Source organism: Zalophus californianus, chromosome 2 (genome assembly GCF_009762305.2).
Source record: "Zalophus californianus isolate mZalCal1 chromosome 2, mZalCal1.pri.v2, whole genome shotgun sequence".
Lineage (NCBI taxonomy): Eukaryota > Metazoa > Chordata > Mammalia > Carnivora > Otariidae > Zalophus > Zalophus californianus.
The window spans coordinates 12,613,696-12,634,857 of NC_045596.1; the positions used below are offsets into that span (position 1 = coordinate 12,613,696).

General features: G+C 44.5%; 1 protein-coding gene across 14 annotated transcripts in view; it reads right to left on the minus strand.

Annotated features, from left to right (window-relative positions):
- Nucleotides 1–6,699: 6,699 nt before the first annotated feature.
- The window catches only part of LDB2 (LIM domain binding 2), a 372,408-nt gene continuing 357,945 nt past the window's right edge, over nt 6,700–21,162 (minus strand). For 2 of the 14 annotated variants that reach the window (XM_027597761.2, XM_027597768.2), the window contains exons 7-9: nt 16,811–16,934; nt 13,751–13,902; nt 6,700–8,081 (exon numbers count right to left, since the gene is read on the minus strand). In XM_027597761.2, the coding sequence (XP_027453562.1) occupies nt 7,851–8,081; nt 13,751–13,902; nt 16,811–16,934 (507 nt within the window). In that variant the 3' untranslated portion in view covers nt 6,700–7,850. The other 12 variants (XM_027597764.2, XM_027597766.1, XM_027597770.2 and 9 more) reach the window with 11 other exon arrangements.

Sequence of the window (21,162 nt, forward strand, 5' to 3'; positions counted from 1 at the left end):
AAAATCACAGGCCAGTCATCAAGACAGGCTGGATTAGCCTCCATTGCAGTGGAAAGGGAAATTTTCATGGGGCCAAATGGGATGATCCTTGGCTGTCCGTGTAGGTTCTTGATATCATCTCTGAATACGTTCTCATTGGCCAAATGCAATAGTGCACAGTGGCGTTTGGAATCATTAGCATGACTGAGCCAGTGGAGTTTTTTTGTAGCTGAGTGACAGTGGGAGAATCCAAGTGTGTACCTGGCTTGCCCAACCAAGACTCTGGCTCCTCAGGAATTTTTCTGGGTTTCATGATCTGTGATGCTTGATTGTTCCTCTTAGTCAACTTCACATACTGTACTTACCTTGGTCTTATTTAGAATAAAAGTTCAAAGCCATCAATGTAGCAGAGAAAGCACAGGCTGTGAGCCAGTCATACCTGAGATCGGATCTCAGCTCTGTTGCTTATTAGCTGGAGGTCCTTGGACATTTTCCTTTATGTTTCTTTGCTCCAGTTTCCCTACCAGTAACATGATAACATTAATGCCCCCACTCCTTTCCAGAGTGGGTGTGAGGCTTACAATCCCTGTGCTTAGCATAAGTGCCTGGAATCCAGGAGATCCTCTGCAAGTAGTGGCTGTGAATTATGATTCATCTGTTTTGCTGCAAGTATGGGCAGGTTTGCCTGGAAGTGAGGAATTTCCCTGGATGAGGGACATTTAGTGTTAACACTGGGACAGTTTTAGGAAAGTGGGGTCGGTCACCCTGTTGCAGGGACACCATCCTGAGAATTCCAGAGGCCTCTGCTTTTGAAATGCTTGTGATTTAGGGTGGAGAAGGCAAATGCAGGGAATCTGAGCCCTCCTTTACCATGGTTGGCTTGGCCAATATTCACACCTTTCTTCTCCCTGAGTGAGCTCTGCAGCTTTCCCAGCACAACACATTTGCTAGTGTTGGTTAGTACTGGCTAGAGGAGGCCAAACGTGTTTGATCCTTTAGACAGTGTCCAGGTTTTACACAATTCACTCTTTCTACAAAATGTTACATTTTCACTTTTGTGACAATGGACTTCAGCTAGGCTTCAGAAGTTAAAGCCAGTTCACACTCATTTGAGAATTTTTGCAGATTTGTCTGAAAGCATCAACACTTTCATGACAGAAGAACCTGCAAATCCCCAAAGAGTGAATACTACTTTTAATGAATGGCTTACTATTGGAGAAGGGCTCAAGATACATCATGCCAACTCTGGAAGAGACACAGAGAAGAACTTCCATCAAAACAGGTTTGCTTAACTCAGGAATAAATATTTTCCAGAAATTCTTTGAAAGTCATTGGGAAATAAGAAGCATTTACTTTGTCCAGGATGGTGAAGTTCTGGGAGGAAAAGATAAGCCTGGGTGGGGCCAGAGACATTGCTTTACCAGTTCCCTTAATTTATAGTTTCAATAATCTTTCAATGCCTTTTCCAGCTCAATGGCTTCAAGTGCTGAAAATAACTTTGTGTAAACACCAACAGTGTTGATGTATTGGGTTTTGTTTAAAACCCAAACTCCTCACTATTCCCAATGATCAGAGACATTGTCTTGACAGTAGTGATGGACAAAAGATGAAACCAGAGAGCAAATTGAGAGAGGCAGCCAGATACTTGGATGCATCCATGCATTGTCCCCTCTTGCTCTGCCATGAACTCATTCTTGCCAACACAGTCACAGCATTTGCTGTTTGCCCAGGGATCTCCTGTGGCTTACCAGCAAAAGAACAGCGTTTGGAGTCCTGTGCTGGTTCAAACCTGATCTTGCTATTTTCCAATCTGTGAGGCCTTGAGCAAGTTATTCAACCTCTCTGAGCTTCATAGACAAAACACTTGCATCCCCCAACTGTGGTGAAGACTAAATGAGATGCAAAGTATGATACAGTAGAGCACAATGAATGTAAATTAAATGCTTTTAAACTCCCAGAGGTTTTATTCTCTGTGCTTTGTTGACACTGAATATATTCAGCCTTATATTCTTGGACAGCATTTTATGTACTTGTCCTCTATCCCAAGTGAATTGTAAGCACCTTGAGGGTGGACCAGGTAACGGAATCCCGAGTAATGCTCAGCATGGTGCTAGGCACATGGTAGATACCCAGTAAGTGAATTTCGATTTAACAAACTCTTATCAACCTTGGGCCAGCTTATTAATGATTATGAAATTCTAATGGGATGTAAAAAAAGGAGCTGACCAGCCATAAATAAATGGCTTAATACATTATGGTATATTCCATTAGTGGATCATTATATGGAAATTAAAATCATGTTTTTAAAGAATAGTTAACAGAGGTGGCTCATGAGACAATATTATATGAAAAGGACAGGACACATAATTGTCTTTTCTGTATCTTATCAAGACCGCAATGTATATGAGCCAAGAAGAAAAAACTGGAAAGATATGTATCAGAATATTAGCAATGTTTATATGGGGGTAGTGGAATTACTTTATTTTCTTCTTGTTCCTGTTTGCTCAGATGATCTACAATGAACATGTATTACTTATTCAGAACAAAAAACTAGTAATTTTTTTATGGAGAATGGAGGGGTACCCCATTATAAAATGAATTTCCCAAGGATGCTGCCAATGCCAATCCTGATTTGGGGACATTGAAATTGTTGGCCTTGTTCCCACCACAGCCCATCCCATGTAGTATCAGTGTGGGTTGTGTTATCCTATTGCATTAAATGCTCACCTCAAGGTTAAGAAGAAATGGAGAGAGAAAAAAATTCCCTGCAGGGACTGGGTCACTTATTTCTAAATCCCTTGTCAGATGCCCTTGAGATTTCAAGGTCTTAAATGGGGGCCTCCCTGCTTCATTCCATTACCAGGTAAATGGCAATTCTTGATCTCTGGCATCCTTTTTGACAACCCCTGAAAATACACAGCTAATGGTAGAAAGGTGGATACCAGGACCCCTCTCCCAGGCCAGAGAACACCTCCAAATACCTGACCTGCAGCATGTGTACCTGATAGTAACTCTGATAAAGTGGTTTAGAGTCAAGGGGACATGATGTTGGCACTTGTGAGCTCTGTGACCTTGGGTAAACTGTTTAACTGCTCCCAGTACCATCAGCAAAATGGGGGATGATAACATTACCTTGCCCACAGGGATATTGCAAAGATTCAATGCGATCATGCGTGCTACATTCCTAACCCAACCCACAGAGGATAACCACTACTGTGAATCTGATTAAACCAGTGTGGTTTGGTGAAAGGAGCACTGGCTTTGGCCCTGTAAACCCCCTTCACCACTTACTAGCTGGGTGACAAATGGGGTCAACTAACCTGCTTGAACATTAGTCTTCACATCTGTAAAGTGGGGCCCATAATACTAACTTCCAAATGTGGCTTTAAGGAGTAGAGAGCATGGGTGTAATAGCTACCATAGCCTGTAGAGGCCAGGCAGGTGGAGTGAATTAGTGAGATGGGTTGAGTGTGACAAGCTGAAGAGCCTTCAAGCAGGGTAGCTGTGACTCAGCACCGGCCCACTGTTACCATCCAGGGATTCAGAAATGTGAATTGTTCCTTCTGATTTGTTAAGAGAGGCATGAAATTTTAATTTGAAAATTAGTTTTTAAATGTTGACAACTAATTAGAAGTTTTTCAGGCAATGTGTAGGTCAGTAGTGGTAGATTGGATTCCCACTTGTTTATTCACACCCTTGGCCATGGGACTTAGCGGGAGGCAGAGTAGATCTCCCCACCCCACTGATGTTGGGCTTGTCCTTATGACTTGCTTTGGCCAGTGGATGCAGGGTGAACAGATGTGTATGGCTGATTTGGCTTATCCTATTTTCACTTTTTCCAGAATCTGCCAAGAGAGGAGTATGCTCCTGGAACTCACTGTCCCAGAATGAGATCTGAGGGGCTGACCTGATGCAGAGTTGCCCCAGGTGACCCATAGCCCCATGAGTGAGAAAAATAAGACCTTTGTTGTCAGTAAGCTGCTGAGTTTTGGATATTTTTACAAAGCAAAACCTAACTCATGCACCACCCTTGGATACCCAGTTTGAGACCACCCAGGTAAAGCACCTTGCAAATGACTGATATGTAGTGTGTACTTAATAATCGTTGCCCTTCGGATTATTCAGGGCATGACAAATCTCTTGGGGTTCCTATAAGAGAAGTTAGGCTTAGGCCAATGAAATGCAATGTTTGTTTTGTGCTGATTTGACCCCTAAGAAACTCGAACCCATCCATCTCTATCTATTACCTTCTTATATATCTGCAGGGATAACTGTCACCCTACATTGTGCCTTAGAATTACAGACTGTAAAACTAAACAGGATAATACATGGTAAACAGTGTTTTCATGATTTCTTGCTTGGGAGTTTTTAACCATATATGTTCCATCAACATGTATGACAGAACTAGATATTAAGAATTCAGAAGGACATGATTAAAACAGCTCAGACCTCGGAAAGTCTAGGAGGACAGTGAGGTGTATTCAGCAGCATCAACAAAACCTTATAAGGAAAGCCCTAAGGTAGAAGCAAGAACCAAGCGTCTCTTGGATCTCAGAGGGATCAGTAGATCCTGACCATAGCTGGGGAAGCAGCTCTGCAGACAGGAGAATCAAGCTGGGCTTTTAAAGATGAAGAACTTTGGTTATGTAAGAAGGTGGGTGATGATTCTAAGAAGGAAAAACATATGCAAAGTCATGTGTGACATGAGCAATTGGTGTATTCAGAAAATTGGGAGGAGCCGAGGTAGATGGCAAATCAGGTGCAAGTGGGGAGGGGCTAAAAGCACAACAGCAAGGTAAGCAAGGACCAGGATGTGAACTGCATTGGATGGTGTAGATGTTTGTTTCCAAAAATGGCTGCCGTCAGTTCCTCCCCTTTCTGTATGCACACACCACTTACCCATCAAAGAGTAGAGGCTATGGCTCCAGGCCTTGAATCGGGGCTGCTTTGAAGTATAGCACAAGGAAGAAGTGACCTTGGGTCAGTTCTACCCTTGGCAGTTTATGTTTCTCCTCTCTCGGGATGCCAGCTCTTGGAATACTCCCTCTCAGAACCCAACCATCATTCTGTGAGAACTTTGTGGAGAGGTTACACGAAGGCACTCCATTTAAGAGACCTGGCTAAGCGCCTACCTCATAGCTAGCAGTATGAATACACCATTTTGGATGTCCAGCCTGGTCAAGCCTCTGATGACTCCAGCCCCAGTCAGTGTGTGAGCCCCTAAGTGCAGTCCACCTGACAGAGACCAGTGAGCTCTCAGAAGGGTAACTGATAATAAATTGTCCTCTTGAGTTTTGGGTTGATTTGCCATGCAGCAATAGATAACTGGAACAGGTGTCAAATACTTTGTCCTAGGCATCAACTGTAATACATATTGGTGGCTTAAAAGACTTGACAAAATGGTGAGGTCGGTGGGGGATAAACTGGAAGTTCTCTTAGCAGTACTCTGGTGGGTAAGCAATAAAGTAGCAGTTCCCTATATGTCCTTTGGCTCTTTTGCTATTCTACTGCACATTTTTTCTCAAAATGCTAATATTCTAGAGAAGCAATGTGATGTTCTAGAAAGGATGTAGGCTTTGTAGTCAAGAGAGATCCAGATTCAAATCCCAACTATGTCACCCATGAGTTATGAGATGAGACAAGTCACTTAATGGAGTAGACTGTGCCCTGCCTAGATGCCCTTTCTGAGACTGGCACACCCACACCGGCACACTATAACTGTTGCCTTCTATTTGGCCATCTTATTCTCTACAGAACTGCCCTGAGCTGATGGAGGCCATCTTCTTTTAAAGGTTACAGTCTCCTATACCCTGGGGATGGCTCCAGCCAATGACTGAGTGGTATAGGTGCACAAAAGTCGGGTGGCTCAGCTCAGGAGGGGGCATTTCTACAGTGAGGTCTGTGTTCTGAGCTCTCCCTTCATGGACCAGGTCCAGAACACAGACTACATGAGTCCACAGCTTTTCTAGACTTTTTCCCCTTCCCTACCCTGTTCCCCCTGACTTTCTTAAAGATTCCCTTTCTTTCACCTGAAGAACACTCCCTCAGTCATCTTGTGCCCCAAAATCCTGACCTCAGGCTCTGCTTCTGAGAATCCCAACCTAAGACACGTGGCCTCCCTTAGCTTTTCTTTTTCAAATTCCCCTTTCCAGAATTTGCCAAGATGATAAATTAAAATCGCCTGGCACTTAAGACACATCCAACGCATGCTAACAAATTTCGTCTCTCATCTTCCTCACTGGTGGAAAACAAAGTGGAGAAACACAAGGGAATTTTTTTAAACAAAAAAGTCCTCAAGTGAATTTTCCAGAGTCTCGTATAGCAGCTTTTGAGAAAAATAGGCAAGCAACACTGATTTTTAAAAACGAAGATATTAATGCCAACTTTGTGAAGCTCTGAGGATGAGCTGAAATAATGTCCGTGGATCTGAAGTTGGTTTGGTTGGTGCAAAATATACTCTCAGCGAGTGGAAGCTACCACTCTTCCACTTGCCAAGCTCCAGAAGCACAAGCCAGATCTTCCTTGCTCAGAGCAGACACTCCCACATCTGCCCAAGTGAACTGCAGTGAGTAGGGAAAGGAATCAGACTTGACAAAGAACAGCGCAGCTTTCACAAGTCCACTCCACGAGTAGGCTGGGCGCTAACTCCAAGCTCCAGACTTCTCATAATTGTGGGCAGATTTCTCTGCCTGTGCTCACAAACAGCCAGATCCACTTGCATTGGTCGTTAACACAGTTTATTATTGGCACACTTATCAGTAAAGCATACATAAAATACAGCTGTTTTATAACACACGGAGCCACTGTGTCTTTACATGTGTGGAAGAACATATTAATATGCAAATGGAAAAATTAGTTCTCTTATAAAGTTTCACATAAATACACTGGAATTGCCCCAAAAGAAAAATCCCCATAAAAGAACCAAGGGAGGGCTTTACAAAATATTATACAAGAAATATACTATGAAAAGAAACAAGTCAACTCAGATACAATAAAAAACACAAAAAAGTTTCAGATTTATTAAACTGCCCACAAAATTAATGGATTACATGGCTTGAAAAGATTTGGATCAACAGCAATTTTACAAATGCATCAGTTCTCAAAGGGCCAGGTAGGTGTCTTTCTTTACATAAAAAATCCACCTCAGTGTCTTCGATGACAAAAAGACATTTCTTGTTTCAGCACTTGGGCTCGATTGAACCAGCTTGGGTTGGAGAACCGATCGACATTAGCTCACCCATAAACTACCCTGCTAGGCCCTCTTAGCTGTTACCCAATGAAGGAAAAGGTGAAGAAAATAATAAAAATTAATAAGGATACACTTAAATTACTGTCCAAAAGCTGATTTTTTTTCTTTTCTTTTTTTACTGAAACAAGAAACTCTCAGATGCAAGTCAAAAAGCAGAAAATATTTTACAATATTAAAAAGTCATCTGTAGTTAGGGTCGGCATATAATGAGACCCTGAGCACTGAGGGCGTATTGACAATATGGCCTTCGTTGGGTTGGGTTGGGTTGGGTTGGGTTGGGCGGGGCGGGGCAGGGCGGGGCGTGTAATTAACAAACATGTGGTTAACACCCAGCCAGGAGAAGCGCGAGCGTTCGCTCTGGTTTTAATTACGCTCAGTGCCAGTAGCTGTGTTACCTGCGAAGGCCTCCAGGGAAGGGTCATGGAAGTTTATTGGAATAATCCTCTCAATTCAAAAAGGAAAAAAGAAAGAAACTCAAACTCAGATCATTGTGATTTAGAAATAGGTATTCGCGTGGAAAAGTTTTTATTTCTCCTCCTTCCTCTCCTGTAGGCAAGGATCTGCAAGCGTGGGTGTGTGTACCCCACGGCCTACTGACAGTGGGTGCAGGTGCGGGTCAGTCTCACTGGGGAGCCTGGGGCGGGGCGTTTTCTGATTTGGTCTCTTGAGCGGCGGGGGGTTTACTGCTCCACGGGCTGCTGTTCCCCAGGGTGGGGGGGCTGTTGAAGTCTTCCTCGTCGTCCACGCCGTTGGCCGCGTCATATTGCGTGTTTTCTAATCTAGTGATTAGCCTTTCGTCCTCGTCCCCAAACTCACCTCCCATCAGAGTTGGCTCTCCTACCACCATCACATCCTGTGAACAGCAGCTGACATTATTACAGGGAAACCTTGGGACAGAGAAGCTCAGCTTAAAACACTAGCGGGAGGGGCTGGGCGATCTAGGACAGACACACTCGTGTACTGTGTCCCGGGGGTCAAGTCTCAAAGTTGGGGGGGGGCGAGACGCATATTTGATTTCTACAGGAAATAAACATTGCCTCCTGACGGGGAACAACCACGCGAGTTTATGTCCTTAGTGCGCAGCCTGACACCGGAGAACGAGCAATGCTAGCAATCTGCAGAAATAAAAAAATCGATTTTTCAAAATTAAAAAAATCCACGCTTTTAACTTGCCGACATTAGGGACTTCAGAGAGGGCTGTGCAACCTTCTGCTGGGTGCTTTCCAATACCTCCAAAACTCCGCCACTTTTTATTTAGGGCCTCTGAATGGCTTTGGAAACCAGCAGCCAACTGGGGAGGATGCAGTTCTACGATATTCACGCAACTCATTCCAAATGGCATTCTCTCTGTCCCAAGGACGGTATACATTTTAATTGAAGACAGAATCTCTCCTTTTTCTACTCAGCCAGGCCCTTTTATGCAGCCAATATCCTTGACATTCTGCTACTTAATTATGGTAATTAATTTAGGTAAAGTTTTCGATAAAAACAATGTTCACACTGATTTGACAATTTGCATAGCTAATTAAGTCATTAGCAAAAACCTGCTGATTGCCAACAAGCCCTGAATTTACCATCTGTTATTTCATGGTGCCTGTCACCTATCCTCACACAGGCAACCCTGCCACCAATCTGGGCAGTAAAGAGAACCAGTCTGTCCAGCTGGTGCCATAAAAGGAAGATGAAGAGCACTAATTATAATTACATTGATGAAGCTGGTAGTCATCAGAAATGGAAGCGTGCAAGAAGAATCCATCTAATCACTCCTTTAAGTATAAATTGTCCTTCCATGCAAACAAGGAAGCCACCTACTGTAGCTGGGAGCTTCGTGGAGGCCACGCCTGGGGAGGGACGGGGGAGAAGCACGCATACACAGGGCACAGCTCCAGCCTCTTTGTTCAAAGGGGGCCGTATGGGGTTGATGGGTGACCTGGGCATGGGACAGGACACCTGTCAGGTGATACTGCTGGGCAGGCTGTGAGCAATGGTCTACTCAAAAGTGCAGTGACTCCAGAAGAGTGCCCAATGCTGTCAGCGTCTGCCTCTGCCAGAAAAAGCAGGGCTGAGCCAGATGCTTTTGGGCATGTAAGGGTGCGTTTCCTGACAGGGAGGCTATGCCTTGGACGAAATGCCTTGGTAACTGGGCAAAAAATTGCCCTTACTGGGGGCAAGAGAGGCTTTCCTGGGACAGTATGGTAGACTACCGCCTTTGGTCAGGAGAAGGTCCAGTGGACCCTCCAGTTTCCTTCTAGAATTCTGAAGGTGCCAATTGAAGAGAATCCTTGATGTCCACCTGGTCGATTTTGGAATGGAAAATTTGGTTTGATTGATTGATTGATTCCCCGAGAATTATGGGGAAGGTCATCAATGGATTTCCAAACTGTGTTTTCTGACTAATCACTCTTGTGATTTGACAAACATGATTTTAAAGAGCTATGTCCCAGGTTAAGTAAATGCCTCAAATACAAATTGGGTAAACTCAGCGATACAGGTGCTGGCGGGGAAATCAGCAGTGTGCTTCGAAGAACGTACTGATTATGCGGCGAAGAGCCAGACGTGACACTGACATGGACTCAAGGTGAGGAACAACATAGACAGAGACTCTGGCAAGAATACGGACAGGACTGGAGATGGAATGGGCTCTCCAGAGAGGAGGGGACGTTATCGGGTTAGCCACACGGCCCGCTGAGAGTGTTCTGGACAAAAAAGAAAGCCACTTGGTTACAGGCAATCGGGAGACAGTGCTTATGACCAGGAACAAAGGTAAGGGGAAAGAATAGGGCAAGATTGGGGAGAGGATGACATGGGTTAATCTCATTTCATGACTTAGGTGCAGCACATTTTGGAAGGGTTGGAAAACACATGCGTGAGGTGTCACAGGACAGGAGAAGGGCATGGGGACCGGCCACGTGGGTCCGCATTAGTATCATGAGTCCAAGATCATCGAGAGAGGCTGGGACAGTGTGGGGAGGTAAGCATAATTTGGAAACAGAGGAGAAAAATCAGAAGGCAGCTTAAGCGTGACATTAGGAAAAGGTCCTCAAAACTCCAGATGCCTTCATGGCATCAGAAAAATAATGGTCATTCACAAAAAGTACTATGAAAATCGTGATTTGAATCACTCCAAATGGGGCCGGTATCGGCTCATAGTGTTTGGAACAGCTGTAAAGATGCCCAGGCATAGATCCTTGTCAGCATCCTAAATTTCAGAGAGATGCCACATTTGCCTTCCTGATTATAAAAGAAAAGCCTTAACCAGATACATAATCCTGTGTGTACGCGTGGGAGTGATCGATAGATGGCAAGCTATGAAAGAGATGCGTGCTAAGGGCTTCTTAGGCGCGTACATACTTGAGGCCACTTACACACACTTACACAAGTATGCACAGGGCTCTACCTGGAACCTACGTCTACAGAACCTGCAGACGAGACGAGTGGTTCTCTGCTCAGGCGGTCTCGATTTGTTAGCCTCACACAAAATGAATGGAGACATAGTGCACATTTGGGGCTGCCTCTCACTAGTGGAAGCTGGCTCCATTTTCCCCACCCCCACATCTTTAAAAATCCCCCCAACATTCAACATCGGTCGTGAGAAGTGCATTTCCTTCCCATGTCTGCTTTCTCGTGTATCCCACAGGAGGCAGGGCTGGTGTGTCTGAGAGTAGCCCAGATGCCCTCGGCTCCCCATGAGGCAGACCTCTCTGCTCCTTGCTGGAGGCCTGGAGGTGCCACCAGCTCTTGCCCATGTCACATCTTCTCACTAATCCCCCGTGCAAGGACCACCAACCTCTGAGGAGGACTGGAAGTGACTCCTTTCAGGGCCCCTCAATGCTTCTCCTTAAATTGGCCAGAAGGGGTCACTGCTGTTGAATGACACAGGTCTCCATCCCTCCCAGGGTTGAGGCTGCAGTTCGGGATCGCTCCTAGCCCCTGCTCATGGAGTGAGAAGCAGAATCCAAGGATTAAACCCTAGTCCTCGCCAGACACACGCGTTGCTGCCGTGGCAGCTAGGCGGACCACAGCTGTGGTCACGGTGGCACATAAACTCTGGTCATGCCTGGGAATGAGGCAGCCAGGGCTGCAGATCACTTTCGATTTTAACAGTAAAATCGTGTCGGTAGTTCAGTACACAGGGTTAAAAGATGTGGCCACTACAAGCCAGACGATGCTTATCATTTAATTGTCCATTTAACTGGAGTGCGCACAGAAATGTGCACATTTTTCCTAACCTGGTTGCCTTTCCCTGCCCCTCTTGGCCCTCTGGAAGTTTTACTCGGTTAAAACCTCTTTTAATTGCAAGGAGTGGGGATGGTGCTGAAATTCTGCTCTCACTTTTTAATGGTGCCTTGTTCTCACCAAGTCCAAAGGGTTTCAATTCACTAAGAACCCTCTTGACACAGGTATCCTCCACTAAGATGCAGTTGGGGGATTGGAGGAAAGGAGCATCAGGAAGTCGAGCAAACTACGTGGCGTGCCCTTTAAGATAAAATTGAAATGTTTCCAACGAGGCCAGGTATGTCAAAACACATGAAACTCATGCTGCTATTCTACACCTGAGGCAGATATCGAGGATGGACGGCTCAGCAAACCCAGTCTGGGCCTCCGAATCCCACTCAGTGCTGGACCCTGTTAGCTGACCCCAGGAGACTGAGCTGGCAGGCGAGAGGAAACCTCTTGGCCATCCCTTGAGTAGACATGAGCTCTTCAATGACAGGGCCTGGGTTTTTGCTGTCTTTTGTTTGTTTACTCTTGGTATAGTGGGGGGCACATAGTAGGAGCTCAGAAAACATTTGTCGAACTGAGCTGAATTCTTGCAGCCACTGTGCCTTTAAGTAGTGATGTCGCAGTTCCAGAATTCTCTGGCATGCACTCTCATTTGCAAGGGGACACTACAAATGTTAGTTTCTAAAACTCCAGGAGTAGATGAAGAATGGGTTACTTGTGAGCACTTCTGGGTTGATTTATTTATACCAGGCCATTTTCTCTATGCATTTTCCAATTTAACCAGGAGTGGGCCTAACTTATTGGTACCTTCATAAAAAGACTGTTTTTCTTCTTTGATTTTTTTTTTTTCCTGACTCTTTAGCCCAGTTCAGAAAACAGAGGTGAGTCTGGCATTATTTAAAGTCTATAATTCCTAGCGGTCTTAAAATGGTACCTTCCCCACAGGCTGGCCACTCTCTCCATGACCCTTTCTTTCTAGTGCAGTGAGGATGAAAACCATACCCTCTGTCTACGGAGGACAGGAGAAGATTCCCAGTGGACCCGGGGATCCTCAGGTACTGATGGGGTTGGTTTTAGCCAAAGAAAACGGACCGATGGAAAGTGGGTAAAAGTGGGTCGGGGACACATTTGAAAGACACATTTAGAAGGAAGTGGAGAATCCCCATGAAAGAAGGGTCCACTCTCACAAGGGGAGAGATGTGAGGACAACAGATCAAGAGGGGAAAAAAGGTGAGAAAGAGGGAAAAGGTCAAATTGCATCAGTTGAGGGAAGTGACAAGAAATAGAGCACGTTTCCCAAGACATGGCGTCTAGAGGATATCCATGAAGCACCACGAAGGTGTTGGGGCTCAAACGACGGTCAAACGCCTGGTGACAGGGTGGTGTGGCTGGGGCAGCAGAGAAGGAGTGCCCACAAGTAATCGTGGAGGGGACAAGGAACAAGAAATGCTTAGAGGAGCATGGGAATTTGAAAGCTATAAATGGTCTGACACTGAGCTGAGGGATTTGGAGTCCGGCAGGAATTGGGCAGACAGGACTTGAAAGTAAAAGTAATAGGAGATGAAGAAAGATGAAGAAAGGGCCACATGGTGTACCCTCTTTGGGGACACCCGTCAGCTGTCAGCCTCGGAGTTCAAAGAAGCCCCCTTCTCAGTGGCCCATTTCCTTTGTCAAGACCCAGAAATGAAAGAAAGGGTCAAGAGGTCCAGAGAGCTGAGACCAAACCAGGGGCCGACCCTCCCCCTGAGCTCACGAAATGGGTAAAGTGGAATCCACTAAGCTGCATTTTGAGTGGCCGGGAGTTAATTACCTGAGTCTTAAAATAGGAAGGGACACCCAGGTCGGGAAGGCCCAATCCAATTACAATACGGAGTCTGAACGCCGGGAGCTAGCTTCCAGTGGAGCACGGGGTCTCCAGTGATGGTGCCGACAGCCCCTTCTATGCCACCAGGCATTGCTGCTAAGTGATATTTTAATTAAACCTTAAGTGACATATCTCCTGTCTGTGACTCTGACGGCTTTTTAATTCAGGTCCCTGCGCAGCACAGACTCTTAATATTCCTTTCTAATTCCCAGGTTGCGAGGGAAGGTTTCCATGGCAGGACTCCGCCCTCCCCTGCCCCTCCCCTCCCCCACCCCAACCCACCCCCACCCCCACCCCCACCCCGGCCTTGCCCTCCGCCAACCCCCAACCTGCCCAGAACGCCCTGGCAGCTCAGGGAGGCTTTCACGTGGGCCCCTGCAGGTGGGAGACAGGCAAAGGCAGGATTTCAGGCCTAAAAGAAAAGCGAGACTTACAGGTACCTGACTGGACAGACTCAGGTTGGCGGCCGGAGTCTTCTTCTTGCTGCCGGTGCTGTTGGCGTTGTTCCCGGCGCTGCTGTTGGACGTGCTGCTGGTGGAGTTTTTCCTTTTTCTCCGCTTGGTTGTCGGCTGCCTGGTGGGTTCTGCTGCACAATGGAAAATGGACGGGGGATCAGTTCCGGGGGGACGGTCAAAATACTGTCCCTCCAAGGAGGCTGTGCTTGCGAATTGAAAAGAGTAGACTCTAAATTGTTTCCATTTCTTTTAGATGTACGCGGAGTAAAGGGAGGAAGCGGTTGTTTTATTTTTAGCCCAAAATGCGTGCAACCCTCTTCTTTGGTATCTAGATAGAATGATTTATGTCTTACTGTGTTTCGCGAATGTTGTATGTCTGGAATCTATCAATATATTTTAAGGGCCAGCCGCAAATACCACTTTTATAGTTGAGTTAAAAATATCACCACCATTTCAAAATTGGGAAAAACATTTTTCTCTGGACTGTTCTGTCTTTAGAGCAAAAGGAGGGCCCTGGGCTCCCTTGGGTTGGCAGGGAGGGAGCTTCTGAGATATGAGGGAAAGGATGAAACCAAGCGAAGGGGGTGGACCTGTGTAGGAGCCGTGTCTCCCGGTAGACGCCCAGCACCATCACACCTGGAGATGCTCGAGTACAAAGAAGAGGAAGCCTGAGTTCTGTCAGCCGAGGGCTCCCCAGCTCAGTATGGTTCTCAAGTTGCATGGTTTGGACCCCGATGTTTAAAGAATGCTACTAATTTCAACACTCCTGTGGGAAAAATATCTTCGTGTGCAAGGGCCAGCATATTCATGAAGGGGAACTAGATCTTTTCAAGAAAGTCCTGTTTAGAAACAGGAAAATATTTTGGACTGGATGGATGGGCAACGTCTTCTTGGAAGCATAGGGACCTGTGGTGATGTGCGGTCAGATGAATATTATTTATTTATACATCATGTAGTGAGTTTTATCAAATGTTTTCATGTTCTTCATGGTTTCTATGTCATGACTATCTTATATTCATAGCAACTCTATTAATTAGATACTATTCTAATCTGTGCTTTGTGAATGAGAAATGTTCAGAAACTTTTTTCCAGGCAGTTACTCAGTTGGAAATGGAATGTAAGAGCATCCTTTTTGCTAACCCTAGTCTTGACCCAACTCTGAAGGAGAGAAGGTGAGCCGGGGCCATACTGGAACCAAGTGAGAGGGCCTCTTGGCATTTTCTTAAAACACCTATGCTGCTTCTGATGGGCAGTGGGCAGGATATCCTTTAAGGCTCATTTCAAAGACCACCTAGTCCACCAAATTATCCCTGACTTTTGAGGAAGAAGGGGATTATGTTCCTATTTATGTACCATTTCGTTTCTTTCATGAATATTTTATCTCTTATGTTCAGAGGTGTTCATCAAAGGGCCTAACATGTCTGTCCATAGAGAGTTATGGGTACTTGTCCTGAAGGTTGGGGAAACAGGAAATAGAATTGGTCCAGCTCATGGTGCCAGAAGAATTGAGTTACACATTCAAAGTCAAGCAAATACTCAGTTCCCCTGACAAACATCTTCTTCCTTTACCTCAAGAATTAAAATTGGCTACTTTTTTTTTTTGATATCTGTACTTCTTTTGTGAAATTTGGGGGAAATATACCGACACTGCATATTCTGGATTACTCCCATTGGCAGCAGGTAGCTGAGGTCATAGAGTCATGAACTCTGGAGACGTAAGCACTTATTGTGACAAAACAGACCTCCTTCACTGATCAGCTATGAGACCGTCTTTGGCAAATTACTACTTAAATCTCAGGGCCTGTACATTTAAAATGGAAGTAATATTAAATACCTCATAAGGTTATTGTGAGGATTCAGAAAGAGAATGGAGGGTCTGGGCGGGCTGGGATTTCTGACTGTTTCATTCGGTGCTGTACCCCTTAGTGACTGGAACAGTACCTGGCACCTAGTAGGGGCTTAATCAATAACTACTGAATGAATGATTTAGTTAATAAATAATATATGTTATATATGCATATGTTGGAAAATATAGGTTCTCAAAGCACTGAGTGAAATATTTTTTCCCATAAAGCCTTATTGATATTGAAAGAGAAAATAATCTAAGCACATTCAATAGGTTTGAAAAATAATGTTTCAAATGTCTAAAATTCCTCTAAGACAGAGATGTAAATATTCTATGTAAAATGATGCTCGTTTTCTCAGATTTCTAAATATGCACTTGGTTACATCTGCTATATTCATTTCCTATAAAAATGCCTGGCCCATTACCAGTGGAAGGTGACCATTCTATTTTGTGATTCAGAAAGCTATGTGCTTCGTGTTAATAATTACTCTTTATAAAAATAATTTTTAGCGAACGGATACGTTTTGCTTTTATGATCAATGAGGCTCGACACACGCCTGGGAGTAAAAATGTATTAGATAGAACGACAATTAATGATGACTGGAAGCAGTAATTTCAGAGCCCCAGCAGGAGACTATAGTATCTAAACTGCATTCTAAGGAAGTGAGGAAAATGGACTCTTTTATGTATTCTCTTCATGATCAGAGTCCCCTTTGATACTAGATCTATCTTAAAAAAGGGAGCAAACTTATTTATTTATTTTTCTTTATTTCCTTCCTTCCTTTTCCCCCTTCCATCCTCCCTCCCTCCCTTTCTTCCCATAATTTATATCATTCTTAAAGAAAAAACAAGCAAAAGAACAATGGACCATGAGAAGCCATCAGTCTTGTCCAGTGGAATAGCCACCGGCCTGGGAGACAGGAAACCTTGCTTCTGATTTCTGCTTTGCCAATGATCTTGGTAACATTAAATAAATCAATTGACCTCTCTGGGTTTCAGGTCCTAAGTGAGATTATAGATGATTCCTAAGGATGCTGGTACTTCACAAATTCAACATCCCCACATCCAAATATCCACAAGAAACTAGTCTTCCTGACAAATCTATGATTCCTTCCTTCCTTTTCACATCCCTTCATCCCCCAAAGAGGCCTCAGAAAATGCATTTAGAACAAGAGTGAAGAACGAGCTCGTACCTGGGGGTGCCACCATCCGCTGCCACTTCTGAAACAAGCAGGTCTTCAGGCAGTCTCGTGGACTGAGGTTGTAAGTTTTATGTCTCGACATCAGTTCCTGCATTGGCTCCAGTATTACACACAACTGCAAAAAGTTCAAAGACATCAGTGTTTCACTACTTGATAATATGATTTGCAATAAATAATGTTAACAGCTGGAAACAATTAGAAACCTCAAAGGTACTTTTCTTTTTTCCCCTGGTTTTGATTTTCTCTATCCAAGTTTGGAGGAAAAGAAATATTACCAACACTTGATAATGCCCACCTAATTTACTATTACTTATAATACCATATTATAGCTGAATGTGATTTACACACACACACACACACACACACGCATGCACGCACGCACGCACACATCCAGACACATTCTGTACAAACTGTTGGGTGGATATATGTAGCTCTATTCTGAATTCAAATGATTCTCTGTGGTTAAAGAAAAAAGCTCTCTTCCATGGCGCACAGCATGCTCTGATTTCTGCTCTGGTTTCTGCTGTTGTTCCTGTTTGTATAACCACACACTGTGAGTTACAATGCTAGTTTATGTAGATTATATGACAGTGAAAGCCATCTTTTAAACTGTGGAGAACAAAGTGGCAACTTCAAGTACTTTTTGGATCCTAATTCTTATCAAGGTCCACGATGAACACTATTTTATTTTTATTCATGTACTCATTTGTATTTTACACATAATGATAATGTCAGTAACATATGCCAACATGAGTTCAGAGTGGGAGCTTTTTCTGTGGCTCTGTACACTGTTGCTTTCTTGCCTCCTTTGGCTAGATTTTTCAGGTTTACTTTGGTCCAAGACATCTGATGACAAAGATTAATGAATGAGCAAGAAGGTAAATCCATTTAGGATTGCCTTGAACTTTTCTGAATTCCTTCTCAGTTGGAAGCTCATCAGAATACTGCTGCATTGAGAGTGCTGTATCTAAGAAGACAAAGACCACAACACAGCTGTACACATATTGGCAAAGCACCCATCCTTCCATGTGGAAAGACAGCATTTCATTATAAAAGGCAGATGTGCCTTCACCGCCCATCATTTTTACCACTCCTTTCCCTTCTGTCATTACTCAGAGGACATGCTGCTTTTTGTCCACTGGTCCACTGGGTTCCCTCTACTTGGAATTCTTCCCTCCCCTCTTCTTGGCTAATGCCCACTCATCCTTGAAGACAAGGTTACTTCTTCTGTTACACTCGTGTACCTCTCCCTATGCAGGCTGAACTGGGTGCCTCCCAACAGTTCTCCCATGGCACTCAGCCCTTTCTTGCTCTATGAACTTACTCATCCATGCTTTGCAACCCTCTGCTTCCAAGTTTCTCTTCTACTTGACCTTGAACTCTTTAAATGCCCAGACTGCCTTTTTTCTCTGTTTTCCTAGGTTTGGCTCAAGTGAATGGATGCATTTAAGGTGTTCTTATAAATACTGGAAGATCTTTTCATGGCAATGTTCCTGATAGTATGGTCTAAGGAATACTTCTGTCAGAACCAAATGAGTTGATCATTAAAAATGCAGACTTCCAGGCTCTTCCCCTTCTGTTTCACTGGGTATGGAACGAGGGTCCTGAATCTGCCTTTTGGAAAAGCATGCTCATGTCTAATTCTGATACATTCTACTAAAGTTTGAGGTCTGCTTTAGGATAGATACATATAAACAGCAAGACACGTGCAAATTCCCCGTGGTTTCCAGTTTGAACTCCACTTTTTTCTCACTTAACTCCACTTGCCCATGCTCTTCCTCTCTTCTCAAGCCCAAGCATGACAATCAAGATTACCTTCATCTAGAAAAATTTCTCTGCTCTTTTTACCTATCAATGATCTAAACTTGGCCCAAACCGCTAACTCCATTGACAGGACAAATGTAATCACTTTCCCATTGCAGTTTCTCAGGAAGAAAAGAGCAAGATTTTGAAGCCTGAATGATACAAGTACAGTGTGAGCCTAAGAGACACTTTGGCCAAAGAGCCACTCAACCCTAGTGAACCAGGCTGTCAGGTAATGAGATCTGGATTAGTCATGGGGCATCTTCAGTCCTGTGTTTCTTCTTGCTTACTTCGTAGTCCTTTCTGAAATTTAAAATGTTGGTAAGGAAGACCCCATGAAAGCGAGGAATTCCTGTGCAATTAACCCCACATTCCCACACTGTGAAGACTCGATGTGTATCTTTCCTCCATAAGGAATTCCTCACTGGAAATCAAAGTCTGTGCAAGCTAAAGACAGCCTCAGGTCTGCCCCAGCCACTGATGCTCACCAGTCCAAACAGAGTGAAGGAGTCCACCATCATCTCTACAAACAGAGATAAGAGTGGATTATCCACCAAAGGAGAACCACTGCTAGATTCAGACAGGGTCAGAAGATGTTTGCATCTATTATTAAGCTAGGTTAGTAAGAAGAGGTTTCAGGGAAATTCTAAGGGATGGAAAAATGTTTTGTTTTTTTTGAAATTAAAATAACAAAGTTAGGTTTTCAACCATTTCCTTTGGCCCATTCCCCATCTTTGAGAAATGGGCTTACCGTGGATATAAAAATACATGGATGGAGTAGAACAAGCACAGACTTAGAAGCCAACAGGTCTAAGTATGGATTTTAATTCTGTCACTAGGTGTGCATCCTTGGCTGAGCCCCTTAAGAGTGCTGGCTCTCAGTTTCACCTGTAAGACAAGACCCATCTTGCGTATCATTATGAGAATTTGAGATGATATGTCCGACACGTCAGAGTTCAACAAACAGTAGATATGATGATTCTGTATTAGCAAGAACAGCACGGACTGTGAGACAAATGACATATCTATTCCTTTAAATCAACAAACATTTATAGAGCTTCTTCCTAAGGGTCAGGCACTCTGCTTTGGCGCGCTGGGGCCATAACAAGGAGGATAACATCATCTCTATCCTCAGTAAGTATACAGCCCCCTTTGGAATGATTTAAGCATATTAAGAAAACGACTCTGGTGTACACATAAGCATCTTTGGGAAACACATGTTTATGGAGCAAGTATTTTCATTACGTGACAAGTTAGATGGCAAAAGTGACCTCTGCGGACACAGAAGGGCAGTGGGCATGGAGCATACCAGCGGGAGAGCTGCATTTATTGTGAGAACCCTTAAGCTCATTATCTACTTCTTTCTTGTGGGGGGTAGTTTCCTCCCTGGGTTTGGGGCAGCACTTTTTTCAGGTGCTGATCCTCAGGATTTATCCATTCCCCTTGAATGTAAAAATATCTTCCCATCGCTGTAACCCACCCCAAAGGAGTTCCTATCTCTGAATACTAATCAGGAATCTCCAAAGCCATTTTTCTTCCAGAGGAGGGTTCCCAGGCTGGGGAGGCAGGCTTCCCCTGGATTCATGTGTGCAAACGAGCCTGCTGTAGAGCTGGGCTGGCTTTGCTGGGCTGCGTGCTGTAGATGGCAGAACTACCTCAGACAAGAGGCTGCCTTCTCAGGCAGCGAGCCAGTGTATTTTGGCAACAGGAAAGGCCTGGGGTGTTCTGAAATGAGATCAGGAAGATGGTTGGGGGAGTGAGCTCCCGCAGTCACTCGCCAGTTCCTTCTGGAGCCAGGATTCCTGCTGTCCCTGGGGTCTCGGACCCCCTTGAGAATCTGGGGAAGGCTATGCAGCCTCTCTTTCAAAGTCTGTACAAAATATCTGGAGGTTTATGAATCCTCTTATATACCCATCCATTGACTCTAAGTAAAGAGTTCCTGGTTTGTAATAAGTATAAACCAGTCTACATGCCTTTTCCTCCATGCTACACACACACACACACACACACACACACACACACACACACAGAGGCATACACACATCAGTCAAATGTATATTAATGGAGCGAAGCATAATAACATAGAGTCTTTTGATTTAAAGGAACAACTGTATCTGCAGAGTTGGGCCTGCTACAAAGTTCTCAGTGAACCAGTCCTTTTGCCTGACAAGGAAGGCCCCAGCATTTCTGCAACATCTGCAGCAGCCTGCACCCAGGGCTGCCACTTAGTTTGGCTTCCTCCTGCTGTGGTGTTGGGGGATAGCAGGAGGAATTCTAGAACACTGTGGAAGGGGCAGGAGTCAGCAAGGCCTGAGACCTCATTTTGAGTATGAAGCTCCTGAATGTGTAGTTCCTGCCAGGTCCATCTGGGATCCCCAAAAAAGATCTTGCCCATCCCAGCAAAGCTGCAAGTACACCTTTCTGCAGATTTAGTGAGAATTTTAAGTTAGGTCGATGCCCCTATGCTTCTGACTTCATTTTCTGGGATTCTGGCCCCCAGCACTGACCCTTTGGTATGGAATCAAAACCTGGAACTACAA